Source organism: Micromys minutus (assembly GCF_963924665.1).
Source record: "Micromys minutus genome assembly, chromosome: 4".
Taxonomy (NCBI): Eukaryota; Metazoa; Chordata; class Mammalia; order Rodentia; family Muridae; genus Micromys; species Micromys minutus.
In genome coordinates, this window is record NC_137973.1 from 2,404,677 (window position 1) to 2,417,292 (window position 12,616).

The 12,616-nt window shown below is 40.7% G+C and overlaps 1 protein-coding gene across 5 annotated transcripts in view; it reads right to left on the minus strand.

Annotated features, from left to right (window-relative positions):
* The window catches only part of PLCH1 (phospholipase C eta 1), a gene marked incomplete at both ends in the record, with an annotated part of 168,206 nt that overhangs the window by 37,981 nt on the left and 117,609 nt on the right, over positions 1-12,616 (minus strand). For all 5 annotated transcript variants that reach the window (XM_080916371.1, XM_080916370.1, XM_080916368.1 and 2 more), the window contains 2 exons: positions 6,352-6,523; positions 9,953-10,073. In XM_080916371.1, coding sequence (XP_080772497.1) covers positions 6,352-6,523; positions 9,953-10,073 — 293 coding nt within the window. The remainder of the gene's footprint in view (positions 1-6,351; positions 6,524-9,952; positions 10,074-12,616) is intronic.

The following is a 12,616-nucleotide window of genomic DNA, read 5'->3' on the forward strand; positions in this document are numbered from 1 at the left end:
GTTAAGAACAAGTATCTAGGTCTCAGGAGATGCTCAAAGGGTAAATAAAACACTTGCTTCACAAACATAAAGATATGACTTTGGAGCCCCAGAAGCCATTAAGGCAGGGCTATGGTAGCCTGTGTCTGTAATCTCACAGCTTCCATGGCAAGAAGGGAGACAAGACAGGGGAATCGCAGGAAGCTCACCAGCCTGCCTCAAGCAAGGTGGACGGAAAGCACACACTGGTATCTGCCCTCAGACAACCTGTGCCCGTCTCCCACAGCCTCACATACAAACACGTGAATGCATGCACATGCAAACACACGGGAATGTGTTTTGTTGTTGTTTTGCTATTTTAAGTACCTCTATGGTTCCCCCCCACACCTTCTGTATTTCCCAACTCATTCAGAAAAGGTTAAAAAAAAAAAAAAAGCCAAGAGAAGGCAAGGCCCTAGGCTGAGAGGAGAGAGTTCTAAGGTAGGCTCCTGACTTCAGGGCAGAAAGGAACAGTAATAGGATAATTAGTTGCTCCCAGAATATGCTGTAGGGCAGGGATGGGCAGAACTAGGTCCTGAGGAAGTTGCATTGGGCTGCCTTCAGATGTCACCAGTATCTCCTATCTTCTGTCTCTTATCTCTGTCTTTCTGTAATACTCTCTTCTTGAGTGTGGGCTGGTACTAGTGACCACTTCTAAACATAACAGAGCAAAACGATAGGGTGTCTGTTCTTTCTGAACCTGCCTTCCTTCTTACCATTCCACATCCATCCACCCTTCCAACCCTCACATCTCTCCTTTGTCTCTTTCTGTCTGTCTCTCCACTTACACACACACACACACACACACACACGGGGGGGGGGGGGCTGTTCAGTGGAAAGAACCTCATAGCAAAGAGCTAGAAGTCTCTTGTTAAACAATCTGCTAGAAAATACCAGTTACTGCCACCAACTGACCCTAGAGCTACAGCCTTCTCCTCCCAGTCCACCCTGAGGTAACTGTTTTCTACCAGACACCTTCACTGCAGCCTTTTAGAACACTTTGAGCAGGAGACACAGCAGGAACTATGGGATAATTTCTGCTACTTCAGGTTGCTAAATTTAGGTTCAATTTGCTATGTAGCCACAGATGCCCAACATACAAATGGAACCAGAGCACCAGACCTAATCCAGTGAAAATGCCTTTCGCAAAAATAAGGGACAGAGATCGTTGTAACTTCATCATCCATACGGTGGCCTCGGCAACTGCTGGCAGAAGCCACCATCAGCTTCCACCATCCCTCAGCAGAAGGGCTTAGTTTGAACCTTTTGATTCTTCATCAGTGCCACAAGACGGGTCACCTGATGGGTAATTTGTAGGCAAACAGCACCCCCTACTTCCAAGAAAGGTTGAAAAATCGAATATCTGGTATTTTAAATTTAAAACAAGAGATAGAAAAAAATTTAACTATGGAATAAATTTGGTAATTGATTCTTCACAGGAATGCTTTGTTGGCTTGTAGAGGTCTCTCTTAGTGATGCCCTGAATCCTCCTGTATACCCAAAGCCCTGGACCCTGGGTTTTAGCACTGTGGTAGTTTCAAAATGATTAGGTAAGCTATGCAATAAAAGTAGCATCTGCATTCGGATAAAGCATTTAGGATTGAGAAACTTAAATATGCTCCTCCACTTAAAGAATGGCATGTCTAAGACTCAAGTGGCTCAATCGTATTTGTGCATTGACATTTTAGACGGGGGTCTTATATACCCCAGGCTGGCCTTGAACTCACTTTGTAGTGGAAGACGACATTCAGTTCCTGACCTGCCGCCTCTGCTCCTTAGTGCAGGAGTTGCATGTGTGCCTCACCAAGCCCAGTGTGGATGGTGACAGAAATTGAATCCAGAGCTTCACACATGATAGGCAAACATCCCACTGAGGACAACAGTCCCAGCTCCAGTTTGGGTGCTGTTAATAGCAGGCCTGCTCAGAGTTAGAATGTTCAAATACATTTAAGTATGACTTCAGGTACTAGGCAGAAAGCTCCCAGAAAACGAGTTCATCTTCCTTAGAGAGTATCTGTAGAGCTGCTATGGTGATATGGTGACCAGTCACATAATGGGTGACTCACAAGCTAGATTCACTCACAAGCACAGACACCATGACACCTGCATCCCTCATTCATTCGCCACCAACCAAGTTACTCAGAGTGAACATTTTGTTGGGCACAATGACAGAGACCAAAGTTGACCTGTGCACAAACATTTAAATAGCCTGAAAGCAGTTTTCTCTTGTGAAAATAGCCTCAAAAACCAATCCATTAAAATAATGTTCAATAGAACAAAACTAATGAATACAAAAGCATCCCGAGTTAAGAATAGCTCTTCTCAAACGATGCGCATGGTTCCAGCTCCGTGGAATGGAAGGGTGCTGTGGCAGCCAGGAATGAAGAGAGGAGTGGTGCAGGCTTCATTCCCTGTGTGTTTCAGGGCAGTATGGGATGAAAGCATGAAACAAAAGGTAAACACCTTCTAGCGGAGCGCATCATTCTCTCTCAGCTGTATTTAAAAGAGGATCATGCTTTCTCCTGCATTCTTGGCCGGCTTTTCCATATTCCCAGCTCACAGAGATACTTTATTCAGGCAGGAAGAGGAACACTGCAGAGCAACATTGCTGCTTTCGCTGTCTTTTTGAGACACAACCCTGCTCTCTGTAATCCAGGCAGGTTTGGAACATTCGACCTTCCTGCCTCAGCCTCCCACATGCTGGGATTACAAGCATGCAACGCCGTGTCTTGCTAAAAGCATTGCTTGCTTTAACACAGTTTATTAATAGAGTTACCCTTTTAAAGGGTTAAAGGAATAGAAGTGAACTGAACCTGCACAGGCCTGTGCATGCTGCCAGACTCTGAGGTCACATGTGCATCAGCCTGTTGTGAGTGGGAGACTATCCCCTTGGGTCATCCATCACCTCCTCTTCAGCATAGATCCTGAGCCCCGTGGGGAGAGGTGTGATGAACACATTCGATCTAGGCTCAATGCTCCAAATCTCTGAGTACTCTGTCAAATATGGCTTTCCGCATTAGTTTCCACCTGCAGGAAGTTTCTCTGATGATAGCTAAACCAGGTCCAAATGCTGAGAGGGAGAACTGGACACTGGCTCCCACCTCTAAGAAGCTCTCTTCAAATTTAAAAAAAAAAATTGTCCACCTCACCGCCCCCATGGAATCTCACTAGGTGCACACTAAGCACACTTCAGGATTATAAACTTCTCATATTCAGGAAAAGTTGGTCAACACAAAGTGAACTCAGTGAATTTTGTATGTATGAACTTTGTTTAATATTGCTGTTTGTTTGTTGTTTATTTGGTTTTGTCTTTTTTGTCTTTTGCTTGTCTATTTTGTTTTCATTTTTATGGTGTGTGTGTGTGTGTGTGTGTGTGTGTGTTAAGACAAGGTACTTATAGACCTGGCATGGAACTTACTATGTAGACCAGGCTGGCCTTGAACTTAGAGAGATTTGCCTACCTCTGCCTCCAGAGTGTGGTTTTTTGCCTTTTATTTTAAGAGGAAGGGAGAATGGGTATACAGCTGCATGGATCAGAGATGGGAAAAACCTAGGAGGAGCTGGGAAGCAGGTATTAGGGGTCACAGAGACTGAACCCTCCACCAGGGAGCTTGCATGGGACTGGCTAGGGTCTCTGCATATTTATTACAGCTGTGTGACTCTGTCTTCATGTGGGAATTTGACAGTGGACAGTAAGGAGCTTCTCTCACTCTTTTGGGACCCCTTTCCTCCTACTGAGCTGTCTTGTCCAGCCTTCATATGAGGAGAGGTGCCTAGTCTTACTGAAACTTGATATGCCATGTTTGGTTGATGTCCATGGGAGGCCTGCTCTTTCCTAAAGAGAAGAGGAAGATCATCCGATACTTGGAGGGCAGAGAGATGGTAGTGGTGGTAGGGGGAGGAATTAGGAGAGGAACAGGGGAAACAGAGGTCAAGACATAAAATAATAATAACAGTAATAATAGAGTATATTATTATGAAAAGGTACAGTTATAAATATAAAAACAAATGAAAACATATAAACAAATAAAATAAGGTGAAGTCTTGTGTGATGTAAACAACTTTAGACTTAGTAGATATAAATGAAGGATGACCCACTTGCCACCTGGGAGTTCTTTTCTGGCCTGTAAACTACTTCAGTTACGTTCTGATCTTGGGTTAATTTGTTGTGGAATATGGAAACATCATTGAATACTTCTGAATTTCAAACTCTGTGGCCCAGAGTAATAGTAACATTCCTGTGATACTACCTGCGAAATAAGGAACCTCAGGGACCTGGAGGGATGGCTCAGTGGTTAAGAACACTGGCTGCTCTTCCAGGGGACCTGGGTTCAATTCCCAGCACCCATATGGCAGCTCACAGCTGTCTATCGCTCCATCTCCAAGGGACCCAGCATTCTCACACAGACATACATGTAGGCAAAACATCAGTATGCATGAAATAAAAAGGAACAGGAACCTGAGGGCACAGAATAATTGCTACTTTTAGCAACAGCAATTGGGGGTAAGCATCTAAATATATTTGCTCAAAAGCAACTTTGTGCTTATTTTACAGGAAAACACACACACACATACACAGCCTTGTAGATATAACTTTTTCTATACATCTGGTAGGTCAATATGTTGGCCTCCAGAGTGGTAAGTTTTCCACGCTGCCTTTGGGATGGAGACTATTTTTATGCCAGAGCAGTGTTGAGTTTGCTTTAAATCGGAAAGTACTGGACTATATCAGGCGATCTTATTTTTACGTTTGATCTATTTATTTATTCATTACTTTTTTTCCAGACAGAAAATAGCACAGGCTACCTTCAAAGTCATAGTCTTACTGCCTCTGCCTCCTGACTGCTAGGATTACAGACATGTTTCACCATGCCCAGCTTTTTCGTTAACTTCTACAAACCCTCACTGATAGTGACCAGATCTCTAATGCACCTGGGGTACCCACAGCCCACACTGCTGCCAATCCTTCCTAGGTGCCTCAGTCCTTTCATGTGTGTCACTCAAGCTGGTGCGTGGGACATTCTGTGCCATACGACCATGGTCTAGTGTTAGAGAAAGCATTCAGTAACAGCACAATGGACATCCGTCATAATCTCCACTATCCAAAAAGAAAAAAAAAAATGAAACGTGGCCTGGAACACACTGTGCAGACCACACTGACCTCAGACACACAAAGGCCTACCTTTGCCTCTCAAGTGTGTGCCTCTGTGCCCAGTCAAAAGGAAAGATTATAATCAAACTGTCTGAGTCTACATTTAATTTCCTGACTCTTGGGTAAAGAATATGGAGTATTCGCAATATCACAAAGGTAACACTTTAATTCTGGATGCAGAAATCACCTTTTAGCACAGCAGTTTCCTCTGGCCAGACTTGGGCAAGTTGACTTTAATACTACCTGCCATGTTACTGAGACCTTTCATTCACCAAGCATTTACTCAAGAGCCTTTTGGCACCTTTCTGACAGATGCTGGATCTATACTTTTAATTTTATTGTTAGAAATCGCAGGTTTGCACTGATTCTGAAGATTTCATTATCTTACCTGAAGTTTTACACTGTGGTGGGCTCTTCCCTTGACTTTACTTGTCCTCTGTCATAAATGTCCTTTTAAAGAAGCCTTGGCTATGCTCTGTTATTTATTTAACCAAGATTTTAGTCCAAAGAAAACGCTCACCGGAGATGAGCGAAATCACAAAGCCAAAGATGTCAAGAAGCTGTCTTCCTGACCACCTCTTGCATTGATGATATTCGTTCCCTGTGGTAAGTTTTCTCCCTCAGAACATCTATGGTGAAATGCCACTCAGCACATCCCCTCTCCCCTCGGATACACAAGTCCTAAGGGGCACCATGTCTGTGCCGTGTTTCTGTTTGAGGAGAGTGCGTCTCACACACATAACCAAGACCAGTCAACCATGAAGACTTTTCCCCTTTTGACAGGCAGTTATTGGAGCTTGAAATAGAAGAAAAGAATATGAACGGAGGGCCTCATGCACGGAGCCAGAGAGCTTTCTCCTCTCTTGCAGTCGTATTCCCATGCACAGCTCTCCGTGTAAACTCTCCCAGACTTAGAATAGTTTGCACAGCATGGACATCCAAAAACACAGATCCTTAGCATGCAGTCAGCAGGACCCAGCCTCTGAAGGTGTGTCTATACATTAACATAAGATGCGTGGACAGATCTTCTTCACACGTATACATTCTAATTATTTCCCCTTTAAATGTTCCTTATTTTATTTTGTTTTATTTTATTTTATTTTGGCAACACAGAGGAAGATGTAGCCGATCATAACTGTTTTAATGCTTGGACTGTAACCCCATAAGTAATAAGTAATTACCTTCACCAGAATTTTGCCTTTCAGACTCTGAGGGCTTGGAAGCTGCCTGCTTTCTCCTGTGTCTACAGATGACAGATCCAGTTTGTCCTGGAATATTCCTTTTAGGTACTGAGCAATCTTCCTCTGCTGCTGAATACTGCAGTGGTTCTCAATGGACAATATAACCGGGAACCTAAGGAAAAAAACAACAAAGCCAGGCGCGCTCAGCTCACAGGGATCTTGGAAACTTGGAAATAACATCTGTGCTCACTGCATTCTCCCATTCTCCATAATAATGATTAAAATGATGCTAAAAGGGCAAAGCATGCACTGAAGAAAACGCTCCTCAAACAGATAGACTTTGCCAGTCACAATGGCTAAACAAAATACCAGTGTGTGTGTGTGTGTGTGTGTGTGTGTGTGTGTGTGTGTGTGTGTGTATAATGTGTGGCCTAAGAAAAGAAAATTCATGATGTAGATTTTATCATATTTATTTACAAGTATAAACACATCAATATGACTGCTGTCTTTAACTAGAGGCAGCTGCTTACTCTGAAGTCTCAGCTGGAGAACTACAGGAAAAAATAAGGTGACACAGCTTTGTTTTAGTGTCACCAAATTTGAGGCTTCCCCCAAATTATCTTTATAAAACTGAACAGCAGCTTTGAGATTAAAAATAAAGAAAAAGAAAAAGCTGGGCCAGTGAGATGGGTCAGCCTCAGCCAGGCAGCCGCTGCCATGCCTGATTATCCAGACCTGATTCCGAGAACCCACATGTGGAAGCAGAAAATGGATTCCTGCTAATTGTCCTCTAATACCTATATGTGCAACAAGGTGTGTGAATAGACCCCCACCTACCTGCACACATAAGTGTCCAGGAATAACAAGTATCCATTCTAGAAGAGTCAGATGGAACACTACCTAACTCATTTTTGGAGGCCACAATAACCCTCGTTCCTAAACTACACAAAGACCCTACAAGGAAAGAGAACTTCAGACCATTCTCACTTATGAACATTGATGCAAAAATACTCAACAAAATCCTTGCAAACCGAATCCAAGAACACATCAAAACAATCATTCACCATGATCAAGTAGGCTTCATCCCTGAAATGCAAGGATGGTTTAATATATGGAAATCCATCAACATAATTCACCATATAAACAAACTCAAAGAAAAAAAAACACATAATCATCTCACTAGATGCTGAGAAAGCATTTGACAAAATTCAACACCCCTTCATATTAAAAGTCTTGGAAAGAACAGGAATCCAAGGCCCATACTTAAACATAATAAAAGCAATATACAGCAAACCAACAGCCAATATCAAAGTTAATGGTGGGAAACTTGAAGCAATCCCACTAAAATCAGGGACTCGACAAGGCTGCCCACTCTCCCCCTACCTATTCAACATAGTACTGGAAGTCCTGGCTGGAGCTATTAGACAGCAAAAGGAAATCAAAGGTATACAAATTGGAAAGGAAGATGTAAAAACATCACTGTTTGCAGATGACATGATAGTGTACGTAAGTGACCCCAAAAATTCTAGCAGAGAACTTCTACAGCTGATAAACAAGTTCAGCAAAGTGGCTGGATATAAAATTAACTCAAACAAATCAGTAACCTTCCTATACTCAAAGCACAAACATGTGGAGAAAGAAATTAGGGAAAAGATACCCTTCATAATAGTCACAAACAATATGAAATACCTTGGTGTGACTCTAAGTAAGCAAGTGAAGGACCTGTATGACAAGAACTTCAAATTTCTGAAGAAGAAAATCGAGGAAGATCTCAAAAAATGGAAACATCTTCCATGCTCATTGATTGGAAGGATGAACATTGTAAAAATAGCCATCTTACTAAAAGCAATCTACAGATTCAATGCAATCCCCATCAAAATTCCAACTTAATTCTTCATAGAGTTGGAAAGAACAATTTTCAAATTCATCTGGAATAACAAAAACCCTAGAATATCGAAATCTATTCTCAACAACAAGAAAACTTTTGCGGGAATCACCATCTCTGACTTCAAGCTATATTACAAAGTAATTGTGTTAAAAACTGTATGGTATTGGTACAGAGATGGGCAGGTAGATCAATGGAACAGAATAGAAGATCCAGAAATGAACTCTCACACATATCATCACTTGATTTTTGACAAAGGAGCTGAAAACATTCAATGGAAAAAGGACAGTCTCTTCAACAAATGGTGTTGGCTCAACTAGCAGTCAGCATGCAGAAGAATGAAAATACATCCTTTCTTATCTCCTTGTACAAAGTTCAAGTGCAAGTGGATCAAAGATCTCCACTTAAAAACAGGTACACTGAAACTATTAGAAGAGAAAGTGGGGAAAACCTAAGGAAATGCTCAACATCCCTAGTCATCAGGCAAATGCAAATCAAAACAACCCTGAGATTTCACCTCACACCAGGCAGAATGGCTAAGATCAAAAACTCAGATGACAGTAGATTCTGGCAAGGATGCAGAGAAAGAGGAAGAATCCTCCACTGTTGGTGGGGTTGTAAGCTGGTACAACCACTCTGGAAATCAGTCTGGGGGTTCCACAGGAAATTGGACATAGTCCTACCTGAAGACCCAGTTATTCCATTTCTGGGGATATACCCCAAAGATGCTCCAACATACAATAAAGACACATGTACCACAATGATCATAGCAGCCTTATTTATAATAGCCAGAAGCTGGAAAAAACCCAGGTGTCCTTCAGTAGATGAATGGATACAAAAATTGTGGTATATTTACACAATGGAGTACTACTCAGCTACTAGAAACAATAACCTGATGAAATTCCTAGGGAAATGGATGTATCTAGAGAATATCATCCTGAGTGAGATAACCCAGTCACAAAAGAACACATATAATATGCTGTCACTGATAATTGAATACTAGCCTCAGAAAGCTCTGAATACCCAAAAACCAACTCACAGATCATATGAAGCTCAAAAAAAAAAAAAAAAAAAAAAAAGACCAAAAAGTGAAAGCCTCAGTCCTTCTTAGAAAAGAAAAAAGAAAAAAACAAGTGTAAAGCCCCCTCTCAGAGTGGGGTACACCTAGACCTTAAATCATCAATTCAAGAGCTAAGAAGATAGCCTTGTGGCAATTTTGGTATTTAAAAATCATTATGTTTAATCTATACTCACCAAGAAAAATTTGAATATTTTCATGTTATGTTTTGTTTTACATGTACTTTATGCTTATGGTAACTACTAAAATTTCAATGCATACTATCAAACCCTTAAAATCAAGTACTGACAAAAGTATATTCATATAGTTTTATGCCAAAATGCTTTTAAAAATCTGTGCATGTACCTCTTTTTTTAAAATAAAGTTGTAAGAAAAAAATTTTTAAAAAATAAAAAATAAAGAAAAATTATCTCAAAGAAAGAAAGAAAGAAGAGGGTCACAAGAATCCATAAACTTGGAAGTTACAGTACCTGTTCCCAGTTGTTAATGGGAGCTGGAAGAGAACAAAAGCCGTAGGAATAAAGCTGGAGGGTATTAGGAAGAGGAGGAGCTTCTGGAATATGGGTGGATCTCCAAGACAAGGGGTGGAGCTTCCAGGCAAGGGGCGGAGCTTGTCCCCCAGGTGTTTCTGTACTTACTCATTCTTCACGAATGCATGCTTGTTGATGGTTTCCACAACATCTCTGAAGAGAATTTTTGAAGTGAGAGTGTAACCATGGTGGACCACTGGTTCTCCATCTGGGCCATCCCAACAGTCCACTGTCAAAAACCAGAAGTTTACATCAGCAATATAAGATGTTCCTTAATATTTCTAGAAGTATCAGAAAGATTTATAATTATTACTAGAACTTATACATACTATAATTGTAACAAAGATGTAAAGACAGAGAATTGAACATTCTGGTTTACTTTGATAGAGGGTTTGTTTGTTTGTTTTTTTTTTTTTTTTTTTTTTCTGAGTGCTTATAGTTTACAAAGATATGCTCACAAGTAGATCAGCATGTGGCAAAGTTTCTCTTGTGAATTTATAAATATTAAATCAAATATACCTAAAAAATGATCTTTAAAATTTTTCTTTATTGACTAAAATGAATTGAACTTCTTCATATAAATCCTTTTATCTGCAGGCCCCAGCGACGGACAGCTGTTCTGCCTGAGCCTGCTTCTAGGTCATACAATTGTAATATCACCTTTAACCAAGGTCCCTGGTTAACAGTTAGTTAGTCTACAGATTTCAGAGTTGCTCACCCCACACTGTGTGAACTAGCATCAAACACACAGAGATCTGCCTGCCTTTGCCGTGAGGATTAAAGGGATGCACCATCATCCCTGGCCTGAAGTGGACATTTCTAATATCTTGTGGCACAGTAGCTGTAGTGACTTCTTAGCATAAGATCGTCCTCACGTGCCAGCAGTAAGGCTGGTGCTAACAAAGGAACACTTTCAGTTGTACAGAACAATAGCATCTATAATTCTGTTCAGTGTCTAGTAGTTGGTAGTGATGATGAAAAATGATGTTACTGGTCCACATTCTACTGTGCCACGCCTTTTTATTATTATTTCAGAGTGTGTTCTTCAATGGATAAAAACATTTATTAGAAAACAATAGTCTCTTTTCCATAGGCAACAATTTCATACAGCTCATGTTGCTGTGTCTCTTGATCACAACTAATTCACACTTCTTAGTGTTGTGCAAGCACACTCTGATATTTGGCAAAGTTGCCTCTGACACATTTGCTACAATGTATCACCACCAGCAGGCAGCAATGTCAACAGCTCCTGCCCTGACCTACAGTCCTACTTTTAAAGCAAAGGTGATATGATAAATCATATGTTAATGCCTTTCAAAGAAACAATTCAAAATTAAAAAGGCATATTAATGCATGATTGTTCTTCATATCAATAGTTAACTTCATCAGCCATGCAACATGCAAACTCCACAGGTGATTTTGGTAGTTTCTAACATTTTGTGCCTGAACTCTTCAGGTGTTTATTAATTGAGGATAACAACACACCAGATAGCACTGAGGTTCAGATGGGCAGATTCGAGGCAGGTCTAACTGTGTGCTGGTGATATTGGCAAAAGAGAAATGCGCTAACTCATCTCATAAGACACAAACCAGCCAGGTGCCACAGGCACTGTTTTTTAACCAGATCACACAATATAGGTCCCTAAACACTCTGACAAAGAGCAAATCCTTCTCTTTGCTAGAGAGGCCAAGTGTCTAGTCCAAGAACTTTTATAATAAGGGAATCTACAGATTTCCATCATGATGGCTTTCAGGGAAAATGGAGAAAGTCGTAAGTCACTTTAACAGCATTATAGTCAGTCCATGATAACAAGTTTCCCAAATCATTAAGCAAGTTAGCCTGGAAAGTAAGTGAATGAATGGTCGTAGAGAAAGAGAACACAGCCTGTTTGATGTTCCAGCAAACCCACTTCACCACAATGACTTGCCAGTCTCCCCAAGACACCAAACATACCCTGAAGGGGAACATAACATAGCTCAAGTAATGGAGACAGAAAAACATCATCAAAGTACAAGCTTGGAAGAAGATAGGTCTCAAAATCATAATACCATGTAAAACATTATATATACATATATATATATATAATTTCTCCACTTTGAAATGGTCATGTTCTCTGTGTCACTATATTATTTGGGGAATTTATAGGAGGCTCCCAGTTCTAAGAAAACTGAGTCTCAGAAGAAGCTGAACCTTAAATAGGATTGATTATTAAGCCCTTGGAGATCCTTAGGAGACTAAATGCATTTTCTATTACAAGGTTAAAATGTAGAGAGGTTTTTAGCTGGGGATGGAGCCCAGACTGAATAACAAAGGGGGGAATGAGCAGCCTGATGCTTAGCTGGTGTTCATCTCTCTCCACTTCCTGGCTGTGGATACAGCATGAGTAGCCACCTCTCGCTCTCACTGCCTTGCCTTCCCTACAGCTGTGATCTGCTCTCTTCAAAGAGTAAGCCAGAATGTTTCTCTTTTTGGAGCAAAAAATTTTTTCACGGGTATCCCAAATCAAAATTTAAACATAAAACCATTATGCCTGACCCAACTGTGTTTAATAACTTATATTTTACCCTACATTTTACTGGCCTATGTAAACACTCCTATACCATGCCTGTACCTCAAGCAATAAAATTCTCATATCACACTAATATTTTTATGTACATGCTTGTTAATAATTTGTAAGCTCACCAAAGACTAATATTATGTCTTACTTATATCTCTATCCTCATTACTGAGACTGATCGGCAATCTAATAAATATTGACCGTATCTTCAAAA